The sequence below is a fragment of the Anser cygnoides genome, chromosome 11 (assembly GCF_040182565.1).
Source record: "Anser cygnoides isolate HZ-2024a breed goose chromosome 11, Taihu_goose_T2T_genome, whole genome shotgun sequence".
In the NCBI taxonomy this organism is placed as follows: Eukaryota; Metazoa; Chordata; class Aves; order Anseriformes; family Anatidae; genus Anser; species Anser cygnoides.
In genome coordinates, this window is record NC_089883.1 from 8385549 (window position 1) to 8409367 (window position 23819).

The 23819-nt window shown below is 45.8% G+C and overlaps 1 protein-coding gene across 4 annotated transcripts in view; it reads left to right on the plus strand.

The window, feature by feature from the left end:
* Window positions 1-23819, plus strand: part of FANCI (FA complementation group I) — a 25952-nt gene continuing 2133 nt past the window's right edge. For 2 of the 4 annotated variants that reach the window (XM_048071973.2, XM_048071970.2), the window contains exons 1-35: window positions 1-147; window positions 243-315; window positions 850-980; window positions 1372-1528; window positions 1608-1665; window positions 2244-2285; window positions 2621-2744; window positions 3679-3764; window positions 3950-4082; window positions 4339-4431; window positions 4919-5055; window positions 6038-6218; window positions 6797-6884; window positions 7432-7562; window positions 8220-8290; window positions 9217-9331; window positions 9672-9794; window positions 10903-10971; window positions 12234-12335; window positions 13155-13337; window positions 13433-13554; window positions 13950-14114; window positions 14776-14955; window positions 16243-16406; window positions 16779-16855; window positions 17325-17441; window positions 18267-18318; window positions 18903-19030; window positions 19158-19226; window positions 19343-19430; window positions 20303-20487; window positions 21365-21421; window positions 21500-21559; window positions 22285-22371; window positions 23483-23578. In XM_048071973.2, coding sequence (XP_047927930.2) covers window positions 52-147; window positions 243-315; window positions 850-980; window positions 1372-1528; window positions 1608-1665; window positions 2244-2285; window positions 2621-2744; window positions 3679-3764; window positions 3950-4082; window positions 4339-4431; window positions 4919-5055; window positions 6038-6218; window positions 6797-6884; window positions 7432-7562; window positions 8220-8290; window positions 9217-9331; window positions 9672-9794; window positions 10903-10971; window positions 12234-12335; window positions 13155-13337; window positions 13433-13554; window positions 13950-14114; window positions 14776-14955; window positions 16243-16406; window positions 16779-16855; window positions 17325-17441; window positions 18267-18318; window positions 18903-19030; window positions 19158-19226; window positions 19343-19430; window positions 20303-20487; window positions 21365-21421; window positions 21500-21559; window positions 22285-22371; window positions 23483-23578 — 3840 coding nt within the window. In that variant the 5' untranslated portion in view covers window positions 1-51. The remainder of the gene's footprint in view (window positions 148-242; window positions 316-849; window positions 981-1371; window positions 1529-1607; window positions 1666-2243; window positions 2286-2620; window positions 2745-3678; window positions 3765-3949; window positions 4083-4338; window positions 4432-4918; window positions 5056-6037; window positions 6219-6796; window positions 6885-7431; window positions 7563-8219; window positions 8291-9216; window positions 9332-9671; window positions 9795-10902; window positions 10972-12233; window positions 12336-13154; window positions 13338-13432; window positions 13555-13949; window positions 14115-14775; window positions 14956-16242; window positions 16407-16778; window positions 16856-17324; window positions 17442-18266; window positions 18319-18902; window positions 19031-19157; window positions 19227-19342; window positions 19431-20302; window positions 20488-21364; window positions 21422-21499; window positions 21560-22284; window positions 22372-23482; window positions 23579-23819) is intronic. The other 2 variants (XM_048071971.2, XM_048071972.2) reach the window with 2 other exon arrangements.

Consider the following 23819-nt stretch of genomic DNA (forward strand, 5'->3'; position numbering starts at 1 on the left):
CCCGGGTGACGGGCGGCGCTTCCGGGCGGGAGTTTCGGGCTGGCGGGCAAGATGGCGGCGGCCATGGCGCAGCGCGTTCTGGCGCTGGCGGCCGAGGAGGGCCCCGAGCGGCTCCAGGAGGCCCTGCAGGGCCTGGGGGAGGGCGAGGTGCGCGGTTGTGGCCCCCCGTCACCCCCTCCCCCGAGCCGGGGGCCGTCCTGGCGGGGCCCGGGGCGGCTGGCAGCATGGCCTTCTCGTTGCAGCTGGGCGACATGGTGACGAAGCAGGCCCTGAGGGGCAGGGAGACGGCGGCGCTGCTGAGGGGGATCTTCAGAGGTGGGTGGCCCCGGGGCTGTGTCCCTGCAGGCGGGCACGGTGAGCTGGCCGGCTGGGTGAGGGCAGCGGGCAGCAGCACGGGCTGTGAGGGTCGCCTCTGGTGACGGCTAGGCGGGTGTAAGCGGGATGTGACACCAGAAGGTAGTTATGGGGGGAACGGCGAGCTAGAGTAACGCGTTTTTGATGACCGTATTCTATATGGGTTTTGCTTTTGCCAGCACGGAGGTGTGTTTCACCAGCTGGCCGCTGAAGCTCAGTTCCCAAGTGGTTCACCTCAAAATGCTGCCACTTCCCGAGCCTGGAGGGCAGGTCGGCAGAACCGGTGTGTGATAAGACGGCTGAGTGTTTCGGCGGTTTTATCCAAGAGATTCTCATTTCCTGTACTCTGTTTTTTATCTGCATTGTCAGAGATATAAAACGGGGAGCTGCAGCTGAGTGACAGTTTAGCCCTGCAAATTTCCTGTTTAGTAACGCGTTGTTATTTGTGTAACCTTGTTTCCATTCTTTGTCTTCCTTTGCTTTCTCATTATTAAGGCTCCCCGTGTTCCCAGCCGAGTGGCGTTCTCAGGAGGCTGCAGGTTTACAAGCACTGTGTCCCGCTGGTGGAGTCGGGGGATCTGCACTTGAGCAAGGCGTCCGAAATCATAGGGCTGCTGATGCTGGAGGTAGGAGCTCCTTTGGGCTGGCTCTCCTGGGGTCTGCCGCCTGTCCCCTAGTAAGTACACTGAGTACTTCACCACTGAGAAAAATGAGCTGTGGCCTGCCCACGGATCTGCCCTGGATTAAGCTGGTCTTGGAACTTGCCGTGTGTGTAAATGTGATTATCTTTGGATATCTAGACTTAGACTCCAAAATCGTAATTGCCTTCGCTTGATTAACTGCTCTGTTCTGTTAAAGACAGCGTGAAATAGAGGTCGTGGGGCGAACTCCCCCTTTAGACAAGCTGCACTGTGAGAAATGTCGTCCTTTTCTGGTGTTTGGTGACCACGCGGACACGTATGAGGAGTGCTCCTGTGTCTGCCCTAGGCTCTTTCATGTTATTCCATCTTCTCCCAGGTTCGCCAGCTGCCAGGCCACGCGTTGGCTGAACTTGCCACCCTGTTTGTTGATGTTATTAAGGGAGGCAGCCTGTCTAATGGGAAATCCTTGGAGCTGTTTTCCACTGTTCTTACTGCATTGGCCAGCTCGAAGGAGAGCCTGGCTTATGGGAAAGGTAACCTCCTCTTCTCCTTCTGCCAGCCTCTCCTCTCTCCCTCTGGAGTGTACTCCTAAAAGACTCTTGCGTTTTTTAGGTGAGCTGAATGGGGAAGAGTTTAAGAAACAGCTGATAAATACTCTTTGCTCCAGCAAGTACGTACCTCTCTGCCAGCTCCGCTGTGTGTTAGTTTGGTAAAAACTCAGTCAGGGCCTAGTTCTGTCTGGGCTTTTTACAGAATTCCCTGTGACACCCAAGAGGTGTGGTGAGAGCCAAATCTGCAGTTGCTAGATGTGTCCAGAGCCCCGTCATCCCCTTAGTTACGGGTCAAAACGGTGTGTTTCGTGTTGTGCTTTGAGAAGGACACCGTGACGAGTTGGATGGCACTGTCTGTGTCCTGTTCTGTCGTCTTTGAATCTGTGCCCTCTCTGACAGTGTCCTCTCTGGCTGGAAAGGCAAAGGAACACCCTGTTCCCAGGTCTTGTAACAGTGTTGCGTGAGTTGGTCTCAGGAAGTGTTTGTTTTTATTCCTTTCTTGATATTTGTTGTTGTGGGGGCCAGGGCAGTTGGGAACCATTCTAAGTCTGGGTAATTTGGGTGACAGTGGTGATTTCGGGTTGGAAATTTGGCTCCTGATCTTAATATCAGGAAGTAACAAACAGGGAAACTGAGTAAAGGGATAAACAGTAATTCTGCTTCCACTCAGTTTTCTGGCAAACTTTTGTTTTATCAGGTGGGATCCTCAGAGCGTGATACATCTTGCCAACATGTTCAGGTAATTCTTTTTTCCTTCAGCAAGCGTCAGTGCTTTCTTGTGCTGCAGTTGTGCCTGTGTCCCATTTCACAGGTAGTTTGGGGAAAGTACAAATTGTCTGAGCATGCCAGGCGTCACCCCGTGGATGTTTCGGTCAATGAACGTCCACATCAGATTGGTTGAATGGTATCCTGGGACAGTGCTTGGGTATCGGGTGGTCTGTGTTGTGGCGAGAACTTTGGGAGCACTTGCTGCCTGTCTGTACGTTAACTCTTTGTCTAGTTATGGGTTGAATCTACTGGGGGATTCTGAAGGAAATTTATGAAAATGATCAGGCTGCGTCTTTGGCCCAACAGGGATATTCCACTGTCAGGAGAGGAGCTGCAGTTTGTGGTGGAAAAGGTCCTTAGGATGTTCTCCAAATTAGACCTGCAGGAAATTCCCCCCCTGGTCTATCAGCTGCTGCTGCTTTCTGCTAAGGTAAAGGCTCACGGGAGATGGCCTCCTCCTGAGCGTGCATCACAGGAAAAAATATACACAAGCTGAGCTACAGGCTGGATTTTGGAAGGGGTTTTGATTGCTCCCAATGTGCTGTGGGGAGCAGGACACAGCAGGACATCATTGTTTTGTTGTTGTATTTTTTTCTCCTCTATCTCCCTCTAGCCTGAAGAAGCTGAATGCTCAGAGGAAGAAATAACCTTGTTCTTCCTTATGGGGAACTGTAGCAGGGAACCTTTGGGAAGTAAGGGATGAGCTCAGAGCCAGGAGACAGCAGAGTGGGTTGTTTTCAGTGTTCTTAAGCGTGGCTCTGCTCACTCTTTGTGGCCTGCTCGCTTCTAGTGTAATATTGGCTCGTGCAGTATAACTCTTTTGGGTTGTCCTGTGACTCGTACTGGAAATGTCTCACCTCCTGTGCTTGTCCTGCAGGCGGAGGCTGCCAGCGACGTATCTGCCCTTTGTCAGAGCGATCTGGCTCTTGCTTTGTTTGTGACTGAGTACATGCCAAAATGGTCCAGACAAAGACAAATTACCTGTGTGTTACAGGAGGTCATTTGTGTCCACTGGCCAAAATGTGATTAAATATATATGAAGTTAGGGGTTTTAAAACCTTCCTTATTGATTATAATATAAAGGATCCTTTCCAATTAATAAAAAGTTGGAACAAAACAAAAAGCTGTGAGAGATTCAGCTTCTGCAACTCTTCAATAAGTGCGGTCAAAAGAAGGGGACAAACTAAAATCATCATTCGTCATTTCATCTGGAAGCGAGCAGTGCAGGAGCCTTCCAGCACCTCAGCAATTTATGAAGGGAAATAAAGGATACCATGACATTTGTAATTGGTGTGGGAATAGAGTGTAGCTCTCCGGGATCTTGCAGACCATGCAGCTGCATAACGTAATGTCCTTTCTCGCAGGGCAGTAAGAAGACTGTTTTGGAAGGAATCATCAGTTTTTTCAATCAGTTGGACAAGAGACAGAAGGAGGAACAGAAGGTTCCACAGTAAGTTCTTTCTGTCATCCCCTTTCTTTACAGCCTGGGTATTTACAGTCACCCTTGTCCTGCCCAGTACTCCTGAATGTGTCAGATGTCGTACAAGTACATACTCCCTGATGCCTAAGAAATAATTTGTGGCATTGGATGGCTCTTTTCTTTTTTTTTTTTTTTTAATCTGATAAACCTTACAGATCAATGGACCTTGAGGTAGCCACAGTGCCCCTAGACCAGCTCCGCCACGTGGAGGGCACTGTTATTCTCCATATCATTTCCGTTATCAACCTGGATCAGGACCTAGGCGAGGAGTTAATCAAACATCTAAAGGTACGACAGAGATGGAACAGGCGCTGTTCTTGAAGGTGTTGAAGCAGAGCTTTTAAAATCAACACTGGTTATCTTCAGAAAGGATTTAATCATTTTTATGGGCATTTTATGATTTCATGAAGTGTTATGTGTAAAGAGACATGTTCCCATCTGTGCCACAACAGCAGTGTGGTAGGAGCCTGATAACTTTCTTCGATTTGCAGGATGCTGCAGGTAAAGATAGCATGTTTTCTAACTATTGCGTACTATTTTCTAGACTGAGCAACAGAAGAACCCTGGTAAAGCTCTGTGTCCCTTCAGCGTGGCTCTTTTGCTGTCGGTTGCAGTAAAACACAGACTGCAAGAGCAGGTACGTGTGATAAATACACAGAGAACTTCAGTGGCAGTGTACACAGCCTTGTACAAGAAGGGAAGAGCAGTTAGATCATAGTCTCATCAGGATCAGATTAAAAGTGTTTTTGGGATGCTAGGAGGGAGGCAGATCATCAGTACACTGTAGTTTACCAAACACTGTAAAAGACTCGAGAACAATATCAGAATTTTCCAGAATCATGATGCCTGTGGGCCAAATGTAGGGTGAGAAGAAAAGCATTGTCTTCCTTCTCTAACGTTTTGGCTCTGTGGTAGACACCTGAAGTGCATCTGGCAGCAAATTACCTTCTCTGAGACACTTAATGAGGTTGGTGTATTTGTCCTGAGAAAGAAGTGAGTTAAGGTTTTTGGCGGGTTGTACTGAGACTTGTATTCTGCCTGGTGCTTGTACTGGAACGTGCCCAAGATTATACAGATCCCATTTCAAAGATTATTTCCTCATGCTCAGTGATTTTATGTTCCAGATATTTGATTTCTTGAAAACATCAATCACGAGAAGCTGCAAGGACCTGCAGTTCCTGCAGGCCTCCAAGTTTCTGCAGGACTTGTTTCCTCAACAATACGATATAACAGCTGTGATTCTGGAGGTGGTGAAAAATAGGTGAGTTGTTGCTGTGTGCTGCAGAACGCTCAGCAGGCTTGGGGAGGGAGAGTGTTCCAGCCTTGCTGGAATGCTCTGGGATCACATGTTTGGTGCTGACCTGTTACCAGCAGGGACCAACGTCAAAATCCAAAGTCTCTATCTTTTTGCCCAGAGAAGCTGTGGATGCCCCATCCCTGGAAGTGTTTAAGGCCTGGTTGGATGGGGCTTTGAGCAACCTGGTCTAGTGGAATAGCAGGGGGGTTGAAACTGGATGATCTTTGAGATCCCTTCCAACCCCAACCATTCTATGATGTTACGATTCTATCACAGTTTTCTACTGGTGAATTTAAACAAACAAACAAACGTAGATGTATAAATGTGCCTCCTCCACCCCAAATCTCAGCATCTGGTGGTACAGAGGACTACACTGATCAGAACCCTGTCTGTTTCTTACTAGGAAAGAAACTGATGGTATGAGTCATGCTGCCTGCTGTAGTTTGTGTTCTGATCAAGGGATGAGTGATAGGTTCACTGTTTACTTTCCTCCACATGGTTATTCCTTTAAACATCCTGTGGGATAGCTCTGTGATCTGTCATCAGTTGTCCTTTAGTTTGATGTAAGGCATTCCACTTCTGCCTTCCTCTGTGCCTTGAAGACTCAGGATCTGTAGGATCCGTGCATCCAGACTGCAGCCCAGTGTCTCACTGAGATGAGATCAGAGTGCACACCACTTCCCAGAGGAAGGAAACCTTTGGATTGGAAAAGAAGTCTGATGGCTGAAGAACCAGGAACGCAAAATGTGTGGGCTGAGCACCTGCCCCTCAACCTAAGGATAGTCACAGGGCTGAGAGGGATGGTACCTTCCCTGGGGTGAGCAAGCATCTCTTGCTGCTGCTCTGCGTCTGGAATGACTAGAAGATTTTAATACAGACTGCTCTAATACAAGTATTTTCTGTGACTAAGTTGTTTCTTTCCTGGTCTGTTTAATGTTTTCCCCAGTGCATTTGGCTGGGACTATGTTACTCAGGGCCTGGTGGATCTCGGCTTCAGCCTAATGGAATCGTATGAACCAAAAAAGCCCTTTGGAGGGAAGGCAGCTGAGACCAATTTTGGCCTTTCAAAAACACCAGCCCAGCAGGCTTGCAGACTGGGAGCAAGTATCCTGCTGGAAACATTTAAGGTAGCGTATGGTTTGGAGAGTTTTTTGCAGGGGGAAACTGTTCTTATTCTCCCTTGGTAAATGGTGTCAAAACCTTGCCTACAGTATCCATCATGAGCACTTCACAGACAGGATTTGGTTTCCTCTTTATTCCTGTCCAGCAGGAAGAGGTCATCTTCATAAAGACCGAATCCTAATGTGTTCCATCTAGCATGGTGCTTGTGTAATCACTGTTACACAAGAGAGACTGCAGAGAAGGTAGAGAGATTCAGAGGCACAAAGAAAATGTGGCAGATGTGGGATTGAAACCAGCATCTTCACTGAAGTGGTAAATTTGCATCCCACAGACAATTTGACCCGATTGTTTCAAGTGTACTGTGTGTGCCTCGCTGATGGGCTGGTTCTGATTGGACCGGGATGAAACCTGAATCAGCCTGTCTGAATTCAGCTGAAAAAGGGACTTCTGACAACCAGTCCCAGTTTAGCCTTTAAATCTGGATGGATCTGCTTTGTACAGGACAATGCTTGCGTTCTGGTGTACAGGAATATCTTACGTTTGTGTAGGTTTTGATTTTATTTGTTGTTGTCTGTCATTTCAGGTCCATGAGCCCATCAGAAGTGATGTTCTTGAGCAGGTCCTGAACAGAGTCCTCACGAAAGCAGCATCTCCTGTCAGCCACTTCATAGGTAACAGGAAAGAGAGAATTGTGTACTGCTCTGTGAACACTTCAAAACATAGCTTCTCAGAAGCTAAGTTCCTGCTGAAGTGACCCGAAGCCAGGAAAATCTGTTGTTGCTCCTCACTGAGGTGTCAGCCTCGGATCACCTTGCGTTTGTCGCAGGTGAAAAATGTTTTCGGGCGGTTGCCGTGGAATGGCTGACGCACAGAAAGTTGGTGGCCATCAGTTCCTAGGCTTGCCTTCCTGTCAGCCTTGGGTAGGTGCCTGGGAGTCCCTGGGCCTGCCGAGAAGCCTGTGCTGCAGCCTCTTCTCTTATACCTTAGTGCCCTCTGGTGGGGCGAGGCCCTGCAGCCAGGCTGCGAGTGTGTTGCGCTTTGTGCCTGCCGTAGAGCTCAGATTATCAATGCTCATCCTATTACGACTTCTCCAAGGAATGGAAGGGCTTTGATTATTCTGTAATTGTTAACCCTACAGAAATCTTTTGCTCTCTTTCCTAATATAGACTTTTCTGGCCCCTTGGCAGCAGCTGCTCCTTTTGTCATTTTATTTTTCAGACTTGCTGTCCAATATTGTTGTGTCTGCTCCTCTTGTGCTTCAGAATTCATCCTCCAGAGTCACAGAGACCTTTGACAATTTATCTTTTCTGCCCATTGACACAGTGCAAGGGCTCCTCCGGGCAGTACAGGTAAGGCTTTGCATTTCTCCATAAACGCCCTTGTTAGTTTAGTTCCAGCGATAGCTCCAGGCCACAATTACACGCATGATCTAACAACCTTTCTTGTAAAATAAACCTTAATGCTCTGCTGTAGGTTGTTCAATGTAGCACGGAACTGTTCTTCAAGCATGGGTATGCACGTGCCCTCTAGCAAAAAACATGGTGCCGTTTGGAACGGTGCTGGAACTGCTCTGTGCTGACCTTTCATCTGAAAGATGCCCACATGCTCCACAGCGTAGAAACCTAGGTATATCGGTCCAGATCAACAGCTGAAGCTGCCATTGTTGTTTTTTTCTCCTTCCAAGCTCCATGTCAGTATTTCTCTTTGACTGGGCTGAGATATTGCCCTGGGGTTCAACTTCTACCTGTTTAGTCCAAACTGGTTATAGCAGTCATTTCCCAAACCCTTGCACTGTGTCCTCACTAACCTGCTAAGGTGTCCTGCTGCTACAGCTCTCTGGGTTTAATTTTATATTACACTGTTTTGACATGTTTTGGTTTCCCTACTGTACTGATGACAGTATTGGAAATGCAGGGCCAGATGGGCCTGAGGAAGATGAGCTCATATGCACCAAGGGCTTGGCATGCCTTAGTGCTTTTCTCTCCAAAGTATATTTTCCTTTCCAGCCCCTGCTCAAAGTCAGCATGTCAGTGAGGGACTCCCTGATACTGGTTCTCCAAAAAGCTATCTTTTCCAGGTAAGCTGGGAAGGTCATTCTTTGAAAAGATTTCTGCAACTCATATGTGTAATTTTTTGGAGCAGAAGAATTTTTTGTTTGCTTTGGCTACGTGTCGTCTTACTGTGTTCTTCCAATAATTAATGGTGACATCTGTCCCTTCGGCCTTAGGGCTGCAATACAGTCACAGCTCTACGCGCTGAGAGATCCCAACCCCCACATGAAAGGTCTTTGGAAATTCAGAAAGTTGTTGGGAACTCCAAATAAGAAGGCAAAATTAAAACCAATCCTATGCTCTCTACAAATGAGTACATCCAGATGCTAGGGAGAGTCTAGAAGGCACCACTGACTCAGAGGGAAGGTGGCATCTCAGCATTCTGATCTCTTACAAAATGGTAGAGAAGCAGGCTTGTTGTCTTGGTAATGCTTTGAGCAATAAATACATCCTGCTGTCTTCGTAATGCTGTGATCGTAGACTGGGTTTTGTGGGGCAGTGGCTGCCTGGTTATGAAAACAGAATTCATAATTCAGCATTATTATTCAAGGCAAGGGACTTGGTCTTGGGAAAAGATCTCGGGTTTCAGTGAGCAAAGCAAAATAGCTTTTTTTTTTTTTGAGGAGTTTTGTACCTCTGAGAAGAGCTCTGCGAGATGCTCCTATTCCAGTTTTCAAGGGATGTTCAATGCTTGTGTCTGGGGCTCTCCCTCAGTGTGAGCATTGGAAGGGCAGAAAGGAAATAAAAAGCTGGGAGTGTAAAGCAAAGGAGTTCCCAGCAAGCTCCCAACCTCTTAACTGCTTGGGGGTGTGCTGTCCTCTTGGGGAATACAGAGCCAGTGGGCCCGGGCACTGTGTTTTTGTGGACCCTTTTTCATCGCTGAGTTGTTCTTATGTTGTTGTTCTTGCTTCCTTTTTTCCTTATGCTTCTCTTTTCTCCCCCTGACTCACAGGCAGCTCGATGCTCGTAAAGCTGCAGTTGCTGGCTTTTTGCTTCTGTTAAGAAATTTTAAGATTCTGGGCAGCTTGACTTCTTCCCAGTGCAGCCAGGCCATTGGTGCCACTCAGGTAAGTGCTGTTCTGCAGTCTCTGGTGCAGGTATGCGACAGTCTTGCATCTAACAGACACAGTTTGAAACAATTTGGAGTGCTGTGTTTCCCCAAAATGGAGATATAACTTGAGTAAGGGTTAGTCCTGGAAGCGGAACTTTTGGAAATGCAGCATGCAGAGACAAGCTGGTCTGGGGAGGTAGTTTCTCAGAGTCATTATCTCTTACAGCACGCTGCCGGGCAGCATGCTTATTTCATGACTATTTCAGTGACTGTTTAGGGGTCAGGCCCCTTTTCACCTTGCTTCTGTGCTATTTGAGAACCGTAACCAGTATAACGTGACTAATATTCCATCTCAGGTCCAGGCAGATGTTCACGCCTGCTATAATTCTGCAGCTAACGAGGCCTTCTGCCTCGAAATCCTGGGCAGCCTGAGGCGATGTTTGAGCCAGCAAGCGGATGTCCGACTCATGTTATATGAGGTAAACACGGTTTCTTTGGCCTCCTTTTAAACAGTCAGTAGCTCTTCTGTAGTCTGGTTCTGCTGTAGCCCCAGGTAAATAATGATTACGTTATTGTAGAAAATGACCCATCGTCTCAGTTATGTTCTTCTTGGGACACGTACTTGTACCAGGGACTGGATAAAAAAAAATACATTTCTTTTTTCAGTCCTTCTGCTGTTTTTTATTTTGGACCATCATAAGCCCAAAGGCATGTTAATGTATTTTCCTTGTCTTGTGCATTGCTTAAGAGTAAAAATCAAAGTCTCTCTTCCTTTGGCGTGGCCAAGGAAATGGGAAGCATGTTTGATGCCCAGTGGGGAGCAGTGTTATGGCAGGCACTGGATGGAAGCAGTGTAGCTCTGTTAACACCGGGCTCCAAAGAAAGCCCTCCTTGGAGAGTATGGGGAAACATCCTTAAAGATTGCATCAGGGATCTGTTTTTTCTCCTGTCCTTTTGCAGCCTCCTTTAAAGGTTTGTTTTTCTCTTAGATTTCTCGTGACAACGGGCCTAATATACAGAGCAATTTGTGGGTGCATAACTGAGGTAACTGTGGGGTACCAGCTTGAGAGAAGTTAAACTGTTCAGATGAGAGAGATTTTGTTTCCTTCTTGACTTGGTTGGACTGACCTTTAGTGAGCTGCAAGTTCTGTATGTGTTTTTCAGTGTTGCTATAGAACTTGTGCTTGTTTTATCCATCCACTGAGATTTCTCAGTCTAAAGGATTTTTGCCTCCTACAGTTTCCCCACTGACTTGTTTTGCCTTTGAAGCAGGATTTCACAGTTTGAAGTTGGATCTAGTGCTGGTGTTAAATAGCAATGAAAGTCACTCTGGGCTTGATGCCACTGCTGCTAGGGAGATACAGCTTGTGAGAGGGCTCCTGCAAGGAAATATATGCTCTTTCTGATTCATACCTTCTTTCTGTCGAGTCTTTGCTTTGCCAGGTATGGGGTTTTACACTGAGCGCATTGTTGTTTGCTCATGGTTGCTGCTAAAGGGTCATTTCTGTCTTGTGACGCAAACTGCTTTTGCATATGGTTCCTTTTCTTTGTCAAGTAAGCCAAGTTGTCCTTCCTTCCTGTCTTCAGGGTTTTTATGATGTCCTTCGCAGGAACTCCCAGCTGGCCAGCTCTATAATGGAAACACTCTTGTCTCAGGTGAAGTACTGCTCTGTGGCCGTGGCTGCAGAGGCACTAAGAATTCCGCACTGCGACCGGCATAGCAAGCAATTTAGGTTAAATATCAGGAAAACAGTTCTCCCACGCACTCAAAAGATGTGTAAGTGCTGCGGCACTTCTACAGAGAGGTGTTTGAATCCCTGCTATATTGAGAAAGCGGACTAGGTAAACATCTGTGGAAACAGGTTCATATCCTGTCTCAGGACACAGGATGGAAGAGAAATGATGTCTTGGAGCCCTTTACAATCCTTGACACTTCTTGCAGCATCTTGGAATTGATGCCCAGAGAAGTGTTTTGTGTGCTCCCCGTTCCATAGCAGTGCACAACAGTCAGCCTCCCATACATCCCCAAGGATATGTAATTATTATTGCTGTCCTCCCATAGGGAGAGTACCCAAGTCCTTGTAGGATCTAGGAGGATTAACTCATCCCCCAACAGCGTTGCTCATGGCAACAAGGCAATCACATTTCCTCAATCCATTGGACAGGCTGTGCTTTCTTTGAGACAAATAATTTTCTTCCCCTTAATCATCCATAGAGTTCATGCTGACTAATTCCAGCTTTCCCACACCAATATAGGGCCTGAGAAGGGAACAAGAACAGAGCCAAGGCAGCTTTTGGGTAGCAGAGGGCAAATAATGGGAATTTGGTGCAAATGGGTACCATTTTATAGCATCATTATATGCCAAACTTTCCCTATTTGGTTCTATTCCTACATCAGTACTTGGAGCATATCTCCTTCATGTGCTGTGCTGGACAGCAAGGACCTGGTGCAAGCACGGTCTGTCACAGATTTGTTGTAGAGCCAAGTGTAGCCTCCATATCTGCCTGCATCCTTGGGCCAGGACGCTTATGTTATACCAGGGCCAAGCGTTCAGTATTGAGGTCGGACAACGGGAACAGTTACTTTTTCTCACTGTTTAAAGGGTGGATAACACTGCAGGTGAAACACAAGTGGCGTTGCGTGTTGAAGCAACACAACAGGAAGTGGTCAGATAGACTTGTTTCAGTGCAGTGACCTGGCCTTTTAGCTGAGAGGCATGAGAGCAACTGGAGAGGGGATTTTAATTACTAGCAGAGCAGATGGTGTGGCTGAGTTACGTGTATGGTCCCATTACCATGGTGCTGGTTTCTCCTTTGTAGAATCTGAGATAAAAGATCATCGTATTCTGTATTCAAACAACTCAAGAGGCTCAGTTACTAAGTAACTGGTTATTTTTATTTCGTGTTTTCTGTGGCAGATAAAACAATATTACTTGCCCCAGCCAGACCTCCTACCTCCACTGAAACTTGAGGGTTGTATTATGGCTCAAGGAGATCAAATCTTTCTGCAGGAACCGCTGGTAAGAGCTATATTGGCTGGCCACAGCTGCGAGTTCATCTGTTCCATAGGATTTTAGTTGTGCTGCTACATGAGCTGAATACCTTGTATTTCTTCAACCTCTTCTAGCTTGGAGCAATTCTTTTAATGACAGTAGAGCTGGGCGTTTCACCCCTGCCTGAGGCTATCTATCAGAGCTTTGTTAGCAAAGTGGTTTGGGGGACCTGTGTGAAAAATGCACGAGGAGTAGTGTCCTTCTGTTATCTTCTATCAAGCTCACTCTGTTATTTTTCCTCCTTCAACTTAATTCTGCATAAAATAGTCGTGCAGTGTGTGATGTGGGGGAAGAATCTGCCCTTTGATCTTATTCCTTTGATATTGGTGCAGATGAGATCTCGATTCATAGGATTTCCAAGGGAACAAATTCCAATTCATTGCTTTGTTTTTCCCTAAGGAAGCTTCCATGCTGTGCTGCAGTAGCACACCCAGGAAGGGAGCAGACACTTCAGCTACAGTGAGGGCCCTCTTGGAAATTCCCTTTCTGTCTCCTCCAACAGTTAAAGTAGCAGGGTTGTGGGAGCTAAGTCTGTACATCCTGTGTAGGCAAGCTCACACAGACAATCTTGTCTGAAGCTAGAACTCTTTAACTGTGTGCAGGGTTACAGAAAGCCTCTTCTGGGAATTAGGCATATTCTTGAGACTGACATGAACCTCTGAAGGCACCTATGGTTCTTTGCATCAAGCTATAATGGTCCAGCCTGTGACGTTGAACGGGCTGTCCTTATCTGACAGCAGTCTCTTTCTAGAAGGCTGAATGTGACTGTGTGGCTGCTTCCTTCAGGCCCATCTGCTCTGCTGTATCCAACACTGTCTAGCCTGGTATAAGAGCACCGTGCGTTTATGCCAAGGAGCTGAAGATGACGATGAGGAGGAGGAGGATGTGGGATTTGAGCAAAACTTTGAGGAGATGCTAGAATCTGTCACACGACGGATGATCAAGAGTGAGCTGGAAGACTTTGAACTGGTAAATCAGATTTTCAGTTTGACTCAGTGACAGAAGACATTGAGTTCTTGTCAGGTTTTGAAATGATTTTTTCACTTGTTTCCTTTACTTCTTAGGATAAATCAGCAGATTTTTCTCTGTCTTCTGGTGTTGGTGTAAAGAATAACATCTATGCCATCCAGGTGATGGGAATTTGTGAGGTTCTGATTGAGTACAATTTCAACATAGGGAATTTCAGGTAAAACATCAAATCTTACCCTCTAGCACTAGCTGTGCTATGCTGTGCCTTGCTCTTCGGAGTGCAGGACACAGACTCTGCAAGCACAGGGTAATAGTCCCAATGCGGAGTCAGAATGATGTTTTCTGAGTGTATGTGCCTTGTGGCACAGATATTCACAGAACCTTGGGAGTGTCTTCTGAATGTCATGTGTTGCGGGAGATGTGATACAACATTTTGTAGAAGGGCAGGTCAAGAAGGAGTGGATGAGGTATACGCTGTTAGGGAGGCAGGGAGATGTCATGTCATAGTTTTATCATCTAGAAAGTATCTGTGTAATTTGGCAGCTGAAGCTTCAAATGGGGAACCTTCAGAATGGATTTTCTCCTCTAATGCTTTCCTTTGCTTTATTGCAGTAAGAATAAGTTTGAGGATGTCCTAGGCCTGTTTACCTGTTACAACAAACTCTCTGAAATCTTGAGGGAGAAAGCTGGAAAGAACAAATCCGCCTTGGGCAACAAAATTGCACGGAGCTTCCTGTCCATGGGTTTCGTATCTACTCTGCTCACAGCTCTGTTCAGGTGAGAAGCTGTCCCATCTGGAGTAGCTTTCAGGCCTGCTCACGAGCTGCTTCCATGGTGTCTGCATGCTGGCTGGTCTTGTGCACTGTGTACACCATACAGACGTTTTCATTTCTGTACAAAGCCTCTGTGGTAACAGCACTTAGTGTCTGGAGGGCAGCATCATAGTCCAGGCAGGAACTGTAGCTATGAAATTTATGGTACTGACCAACCAGCTTTGCTGGATCTTGCTTATGGCTTAAAAGGTTTGGAGAGTTCCTATTCTTACAGTCCTGGGCCGTTCCCAGTCAATAAGTTCCAGTGTTTGAACTCCAGTCTTCTATGGAACAGAGTCTGATATCAATTTGAACCGTGCCAGTTAGTGTACTTGGAAATGCTGGTAGAGCTCTGTCTTGCAAGTGTTCTCTATAAGCTACCAAAACAAAGGGTCTTTTCCACCCTGGATTCAGCTAGTGAGGTTTTTTTTGTGTAAATGCATATTTAGGGTTTGAATTTAATGTGGCAAACTGAAAGCAAGCAGTAGGTGTAGCGGTAGTTCTGTTCTATACGGTGCTTTGCTTGTGACTTGAGCTCTGGTGTGAAGAGACGAAGTGCTGATAGGCCATCCCTGTGCTTTTTTCAGTGCATCCTCAATTCCCTGACAGTGCTCTTGATTCTTCAGGGACAATGCCCAAAGCCACGAGGAGAGCCTGGCGGTTCTGCGCTCCAACACTGAGTTCTTGCGCTATGCTGTCAGTGTAGCCCTGCAGAAGGTGCAGCAGCTGGAGGAGACAGGACAAACCGACGGGCCAGACGGACAAAATCCTGAGAAGATGTTTCAGAACCTCTGCAAAATCACACGGTGAGTCACTGTGGAACGTGCAGTCATCAGCCCTGAAAAGCAGCAATGCATTTTGGGGAGTTTAGATTCTCATGGTTTTGAAAGAAGAATGCAGTCTGTAACTGAAACAGTTGTTATCACTGGAATTAGATTGTTGCCTTTCTTTGCTTCTGAGAAATCAAGTGGAGCAACTATGGTTTTGGTGCCAGAGTGAGTGATACAACTCTTAACTTTTTACTTTAGCCTGGAAGAACCAAACAACATCAAACTCTCATTTTAATCCTCTTTCTGACTTTCGGTTCATCACTTATAGTCACAGGGGAGGTAGCGTGGTTACAGGCTAGATTCTTGAGGCCTCTGGAAAGCTATGAAATTAAAATTCACTTCACTGTAAAACAGGTATAAGAGGGACACCAGCTTCAGAAAACATTTTTTTTTAGGACATTTGCAAGGTGTTTGAAGATACTCAGGCATCTAATCTTTTGGAAATCTGAGAATGTTAAGCAACTAAATGTCTTTTAGGATCTGGGTCATATGTGCAAGTGGTTGTTTCAGATCCCCCTCAGCAGAGAGCACAAAAAACAAATTACCTGTCTATTTTGTGTCTCATCCCATAGATGAAACTGTTTTTGTTGCAGTCACTGGGGCTAAATATGAGCTACATGTTTGCGTGATTGGATATGGAAATAGAGTAAGTTCATCTACACAACAGAGAGAACTAATGAGAAGAAAGGAGAGAGAATAAGAAAGGGAACAAGAACAGTTAGAGGGGCAGGAAAAAGGTGTTTGCCTGCAGATAGAAATGTCTCCTCTAGGCCAAACAATTTAGCTTTCTTCGAAGCTTTTCACTTTGCTTTGCCTGCATTTACCTTTCTGATTTTATTTATATAGAGCCCTGTGGAGATAACTGACATTTCACAAATTTAAACTGCCAAGAGATGAGCTGTTCTTGTCATTGACGGATTTGACACCAGTGGTCAGTGTTTGGGTAGTCTGAGACAGAAGGAAAACTGCGTGAAAGAAAGGAGTCCTTAAAAATGGACTTGGGATTGGAAGGTCCCTTGGCATGTAGGAAGGATTAAGTTATTTAGCTGTGCAGGCAGAAAGCAGTGGCTGTTTGGCTCACATTGAAACAGCCTTTAGAGTGGATCTCTTCTCCCTCCTCTTCCTTAAACGAAAAAGACTTTCCAGTTTAGTTATATTAAAAATATGAACTGAAGATTCTGTGATTAGCCGAGTTCTAGGCTCTTGCAATGTGCAGCCAGCTTTACTGGAGTGTGTGTTGTCAACTCCTCTCCCATCCCCTAGGGTTCTGCTTTGGAGGTACACTTCAATTCCCACTGTTGTTGAAGACTCTGGGAAGAAGAAAGGCAAAAGCATTTCCCTGCTGTGCTTGGAAGGTTGTCTGCGGATCTTCAACACGGTGCAGCAGCTGTACGCTGCAAGGATCCCCCAGTTTCTACAAGCCCTGGGTAGGCATGTGGTACAATTCTGCTCTGGTTTCTAGCCTTCATGTTCCAGCCCATGTGTGTTCTTTATCCGTAAATAGCTAGAGAGGTCCAGTCCTGGTCCCTCAGTAGCAAGGAGGGCTTAGTAGCCATGGATTTTCATGCCAGTTCCAGAGATATGTTTACCTGCTATCACTCTGTCAGCAGAGGATAGTTGGGGTCTGATATAGTGTTCTATTTGAGGTTTGCCTTTAGCATGTTTTTGTGCTCACCACGGTTTTACCGTCTGTATTCCTTCCCTAGCTGCGAGCAGTTGCAGTCTTTCCTACTTTTGGAAATAAATCCTGTATTCTGCTCTTGGCATTTAGCTCTTTTCTGCACCTCTCTGTCTGCCAGATATTACTGATGGTGACGCAGAAGAAGCGGATATTAATGTCACGGAGAAAGCTGCCTTCCAGATCCGACAGTTTCAGGTAAGTACCACTGTGTGCTGCAAGTGTTCCAAAGCACTTGTAATTCTGGCAGAAAATGCTGTTAGTTCTCGTGCTTGACCATAGAATCAAGTATACACTAGCAACTCTGACACTCTGAGTCATTGGCTGTTCAGAAAAGTTTCTGATCCTTAAGGAAGGCTTCTTCAGGGCAGTGTGCAGAGCAGGATTGAAGTGCACGTGTATTCAGAGAGCTCTAAGGTCCTGCAATGCAGCACAAAGCATACCTGAGTAAATTGTAGAAGTCACACTGAATCAAACGTGGACCTCTGAGTAAGCACTCAAAAAAAAACATCTGTGCTCCTTAGAAGATTCCTCTCTTTATATTCTTTGTCATTCTTGAACATTGCCAATTCTTTTATATGATGCAGCTTCTGATTATTTACTTCTTAAAACGTCCCCGCAACAAGCATGCATGCTCAGTGTCTCTGTCCTTTCTTCCCATGATCAGAGGTCTCTGGTGAACCAGTTCAGCAGTGCTGAAGATGACTTCAACCCCAAGGAAACACAGTTACTTGTCACCGTTCTCTCCACTTTGTCCAAACTCCTGGACCCAACGTCTCAGCAGGTACTTCATAACCTTCTTGGGGTGGTGAGGATGTGTGTAGCAATCATAGGTGTGGGAAGAACATTACCAGATTGAGTTGATATCTGAGGGCTTTGATCTGGGCTTTGACGTGTGTGTGTGTGTTCATGTTCTAGCCTCCTGCAGACCAGACCATGTCAAAACAACAGTTTTAGTAAGCTGTCAAGCATTATCTTGTCAAATGCCTGCAAGCACAGTTAAGAACAAGTTGCTTTCCCACCCTCCCCCTTGCACATTCTGATGCTGCCTTTGGGCATCTGGAGCCCGAACTGCTTGTTTCCATGAGAAGCAACTCCTAATAGAGCCTAGGTGTGGTTTGGCTTCCACGTGGGAGTAAAGTCAAAAAAGGCCAGCAGATCTGTGACTAGTCCAAGTACAGTTTTTCAGAAAGGATTGGCCGAGTGCCTAATTTACTCCATGCAAGGGTGCGTTTTCTAAAGCACAGATGAGAGGTGCCCCAATTTTACCTATTAGGCACTGCACTAAAAGTGTGCTAGAAGTCTGGAGTCATCATTTACCTTAAATTAAATGGAGCAGTTACTCTGTCGGAGGGAAGGTATAGCCATTCCTGTGTCCTGCATCTCAGCTTTTGACTTGTTAGTAGGTTAAGTGTCTCTTGTGGAATTTAACAGAGCATGGCTGAGTGCCCTTCTGCCAGAAGGGGACTCTGCTGGTCTCCCGTTGCTGTGATTCATTGTCTTGAATGACCTCTTTTTGTGTTTTTGTTTGCTAGCTTGCTTGTTTTTGTTTAATTTTGTGTTTTGAGTTCTGTTTCAAACCCTTAATATTTTTTCTCCTCTTATACAGTTCCTTCAGTTCCTGACATGGACAGTCAAAATTTGCAAAGAAAATGCTCTAGGTAAGTAAGCTTTGAGGGGTGTGTTCAGATGTGATGTCTCAGGTCTGTTACTAGACTCTTGAATGCTCTGCTCTTTTTTCTGTTTTCATCTCTTTCTTGCAGATAGATTCAGGTCCTATTCTGTGGCAGATTGCCATGACTTTGTGTTTATTAGCATGGGTATTAGGAAAGAAACTTCATCTCTATAAATATTAGAGCAGCTGAAAAAAGAAGCCACTTGACTTTTTTTCTCTTGTTACTTAGTGTACCTGTTGTTCAAATTTGGATTTGTATTCTGGAAAAACATTACTCTTGCCAGAGTTTGTATTGTGCTTACTCGGTGCTTCTGAGCACTATTTTCCTGTGAGACGAGAGCTCTGATATTCCCCCTTGTAACATTATGTTCAGTGCCCATTGTTGTAAACTCTGCTGTTGCAACTAGAGCATGTTGATAGGGTTTTCATTTACTGTGTATTGTTTCTGGGAGCGTAGACTTAAATCCATAATGAATCTGAGGCTTTCCCTCAATGGATGTCTGATGTTCCTGAATAGTGAAAGGAGTTCTACATCCGCTAACATCCTGCTTTACTTCCCTTCCCCCACAGAGGACCTCTCTTGCTGTAAGGGTTTGCTGACTCTCCTTTTCAGTCTCCATGTTCTGTACAAGAGTCCTGTCAGCCTGCTGCGTGAACTTGCACAAGATATCCATGCTTGCCTGGGAGACATAGATCAGGTATGATGCAGAGTCCACAGCAGCTTACCCTCTCTTCACTTAGTTCTGTCAGGGCAGAACAGATAGAGCAAACCACACAATAGGAGCTGAAGTTTTGCTCACCAGAATTTTTCTCTCCCCCCACCAGGACATAGAAGTCGAGAGTCGGTCCCATTTTGCCATAGTGAATGCCAAGACTGCAGCCCCTACTGTCTGTGTGAGTCAAAGCTGTGTGGACGGAGCAACCAGCCACTCTGCTACAAGTGGCTTGTAGATTTCTGTTGTGTCAAACTCCTCCAAGAACCTGTTTTGTTATTGCTGTTTCTGTCTTAGCTGCTGGTTCTGGGTCAGGCAGATAAGGTCCTTGAAGAGGTGGATTGGCTTATCAAGAAACTCACCAGTCTGGGATCGGACACATCAGGTAATAGCAGTGGCCCACTTCTTACTGTTACACCTTTGTCAAAGACAGACGAAGACAAAAAGGTATTTCAGGATTCCCAGGTAGCATCATCTCAGGGCGGATAAACTCTCCCTTGAGTTGGTTTCACATCAACAGTGAGAGTTGTCACAACCCCTGTCCCAGTTATTTTCCCTGTGCCACACTGGTGTGTTGTGGTTTAACCCGGCTGGCAGCTAAACACCACACAGCCGTTCGCTCACCCTCCCCCCTCCCTCTCTGGGATGGGGGAGAGAAACGGGAAAGTGAAGCCTGTGAGTTGAGACAAAGACAGTTCACTAAGACAGGAAAATAATAATAACAATAACAATAATAATAGTGATAATGGTAATAGTATTAACAATAACAATGTGCAAGAAAACAAGTGATGCACAATGCAATTGCTCGCCACCCGCTGACCGATGCCCAGCCTATCCCGAGCAGCCGGCCCCCCCACCCCGGCCAGCCACCCCTATATATTGTTTAGCATGACGTCAGATGGTATGGAATACCCCTTTGGCCAGTTTGGGTCAGCTGTCCTGGGTCTGTCCCCTCCCAGCTCCTGCTGCACCCCCAGCCTGCTCGCTGGCAGGACAGAGCGAGAAGCCGAAAAGTCCTTGGCCTGGTGTAAACACTGCTCTGCAACAATTAAAACATCAGCATGTTATCAGCGCTCTTCTCATCCTAATCCAAAACATAGCACCCTACCAGCTACTATGAGCTACTTAACTCTGTCCTAACTGGAACCAGGACATGGTGTTATGTGCACCTGACAAAAAGTGGTCTTTTGTGTCTCCCACCTGCCTAATTTGGCTTGTTAGACACACATTTATATAGTATTCCTTTCTTTCTACTAGAAGATTCTTCTCAGGCATCAAACCAAACCCAGGCTCTGGAGAAAGGCATAATTCTGCAGCTGGGAACTCTGCTGACGGTATTTCACGAGCTGGTGCAGACAGCACTTCCTGCAGGGAGCTGTGTGGACACGCTGCTGAGAAGCCTCAGCAAGACCTACACAATCCTCACCTCCCTCATCAAACATGTGAGTGCAGCTCTGCTGACAGTGGGCTGGCTGGGATCTAAAAACTTTTTCCCCATCTGCCTCAGCGAGCTCGCAGTGACCCCTGGCAGCAGCCATGCTCAGGACTGGGCTGTTCATCTCTTGTATAAAATGAGTCCTTATTCTGTTGGCTTTTATGCATTCAGTTTTGTGACCTTTCCACATCAGTGATAGGTATACCAGGGGAGATAAAGGAAAGCTTTTCTCCAGCTGACTTTGACTGCACTTGGCTTAGACTGGTTCTTTCCAGCGTCTCTTGTAGGCACTAACAATATTCTCACAGTGCTCAGCAATCCTGCCCTTGCCACTCATTCCCATGTAAGGCTCAAAGCGTTGGACCTGGGGCAACTGGGACATGAGCTCAGACTGGGGAACTCATCTGAGACAAGATGATGAATTCCCTGGAGCTCTCACAGCTCTGGAATGCAGAGGTCATTTGGGCTGTAGCAAGCCGCTGGGGAGGATAGTTCTTGCAAATGCTGCCCTCCTCACTGCGAGCGGTAGTGCTACTCCTGTAACCTCTACAATACTGTACGTGCTTCAGCAGTCATGGTTTCAGAAGAACCCAACTTATGTTCAGGCAATCTATGGTGTTCCTCATTTCTTTCTGAACATTGGCATAGGAAAGAGTTTTTCTTTAAACAAAAACAAGACTTGGATGCTCTGGAAATGATACCCTGCTGTCTTCTGATTTGAGGACAGCCGGCAGCCCTCTGAGCTCCTCATCCTTTTGTCAGAACTTCCTTTCTTAATTGATCAGTGGCAATTGAATGAGCTGCTTTGAGCCCGTGCCTGAAAGTACAGGTTGTTGGATGGGAACAGTGCTTCTAGAAGAGACTCATTCATGTTTTCTTTGCAGTATATTCAAGCTTGCCGCAGCACCTCGAATACGATTCCAGGAAGGCTAGAAAAGCTGGTGAGTGTGAGCAAATTGCTGGAGGAAATGGCTCATTGCCTTGAGCTGGGAGTAACACCAGCCTCTGCTTCTTTGCAGGTGAAGCTCTCGGGTTCCCATTTGACCCCACAGTGTTACTCATTCATTACTTATGTACAGGTAGGATCTAAAATAACTGTGGCAAAATCATACTTCATCTGTCTGATGCTGAGTGGTGAATCAGATGCAGTGCATGGGCACCTTTTGGGATTATTAATCTTCTTGACATGACTTGAATGTCTTATATTTTAAGTTTTAATATGTCAAATAATAGTGTAAGACATTTCAGTACCATTGGGACCAGGCGTGTTGATTTCTGTTTGAGCAGGGAAGGAAGAAAATGTTTAGGGAACTGGTTTTTAGCTTTCTAATTTTTTATTTCCCCTTCTGTTCACGTGGCTTTTTTGTACGCAGTTGATACTGCTGTTAATCACAGTGGCAAGTGAAGGTCAAGGACACTGCGGTCGTCACAATACAAAGCCCTGTGGGTGCCAAAGACAGCAACCTGGGATGAGATTTGTCTGTTTAGACACGAAGTGGGTGCTTGAGCGAGGACCAAAGGACTTGTAAACCAGACCTGGCATGTTGGGGAAAATACAGTGGCATGCAAAGCTCTTGTTCCTGGGGATGTCTCACACATACGTGCTTCTGAATGTATAAACCATGAAGTTATTTTCTTCCCTTCCTTTTTTTGTGAGATTCCATCCTTACGTACTGCCTTTCTGTCATGTAGCTGGTAAATGCTGTGTTAGCTGGCTAGAGCAAAGCCTTCTGTGGCCTTACTTGGCTGGCCTTTCCTTCCCTGTTTACCCTCTAAGGCCACATCTTTTGGCTTCCTTCTTTAGAACATTCATAGTGAGAGCTTAAGCTTTGTAGAAGAGAAGAAAAAGAAGAAGAAAGAAGATGAAGCTGCTGCAGTCTCCACAGTCATGGTGAGGTTGTCTTGCTCTCTATTAGAATATGGGCTACATTTGAACTTGGGATCATACCTCAAGGCTTGCTTTACCTGGTGGCTTCTTAGAGATCACCAATGGCACATTGTCATTGGGCCTTTAAGCAAAAATCTAATTTCTTCAACCTGAACTTCAGAGAAAAGTTTACGAAAAGTGAAACAAACAAAAATACTAAATGCAGGCTAAAAGCTCCCAGGGATGGAAAAAGGTCAAGTCTGGATAGTTTGTGTTGTCTGACTATTCTCTGTTTGGGGTAAGCTATGAAATTACATAAATGGAATAATTTATTGGAGCCAATACTCCATGCTGTTTAAGTGTTTGTTAATTTTATCAGTAGTTTCAAAGATAAAATACTGGATTCCATTAAAGTAAAGCAGCTGATAATGTCTGGCTGATTTTGTTAGGAGCAGGTAAGCAGCAGGCTGGCAGGTTCCTGGCCTTTTGTGTCCTCTGTTTACGCTCCTTGTTGGTGTCTCCTGTCTTGTCTGTTGTCCCAGACATTCCTGTGATGCTAAGTGTTTAAAAACCACAAGCCTGATCTTTCTAGCCACTTCCTGAGTGTGTGGAAATATTAAGAAATGCTGCACATCCTTTTGCCACTCCCCTGTCAGCATGGGGAACAAACATTAGTGGTGTAAAATATACAGGGCAGAAATGTGATGAAACAGCAGTGTGCTCATTGCCTGGAAAGCATAGGCTTAGAATGTCTTTGCAGAGCTGGAGCAGAGCGAGTTCTGCTCTGGCTGTCAGGCATATCAGGGCTGTGGACTGAGGAAAAAAATATATATACTTGAAAGAGCCTCACTGCAGAACCATTCTGGGAGGCAGTTTAAGCCCAGTAACAAACTAGGCTGGCAAGGCTTGGTGAGGCAGGACTGCTATGGAACAAGGCTACTGAAGGCAATTCTCTGAACTGGAGTGGTTGTGGCCTTCGTGTCATGCTACAGCATCACTGGCTTGTAGGGGAATCTAAACTGCTGCTAGAAATACAGGTGCCATAGCTGGGATGCTTGTTAGTGATGACTATACCAGGCAGACTTCATGCTGTTCGCTTCAAATCTGCCCTGTCTCCCACCTTTCTGCATTTCAGGCTAAGGTGCTTCGGGATACCAAGCCAATCCCCAACCTGATTTTTGCAATAGAGCAATATGAGAAGTTCCTTATCCATCTCTCCAAGAAATCAAAGGTAATGTAAAGCAGAGGTCTTCTGTGATACGATCTCAATGGAACAGTGGTACCATGGCATGGTAGAAGGCTACTGCTGTTTTCACTTTATAAAAAAATAAAATAAAAAATCTCTCCATTGCTGCTCAGATTAGGAAAGTGTAAGAACCTCACCCTTCTTTCAATCTTTGCCCAGGCTCCTGGCTCAACTAAACCAAATTGCTGTCGCCCTGATATCAGCAGGGATCAGTGGCAGTAGTGCC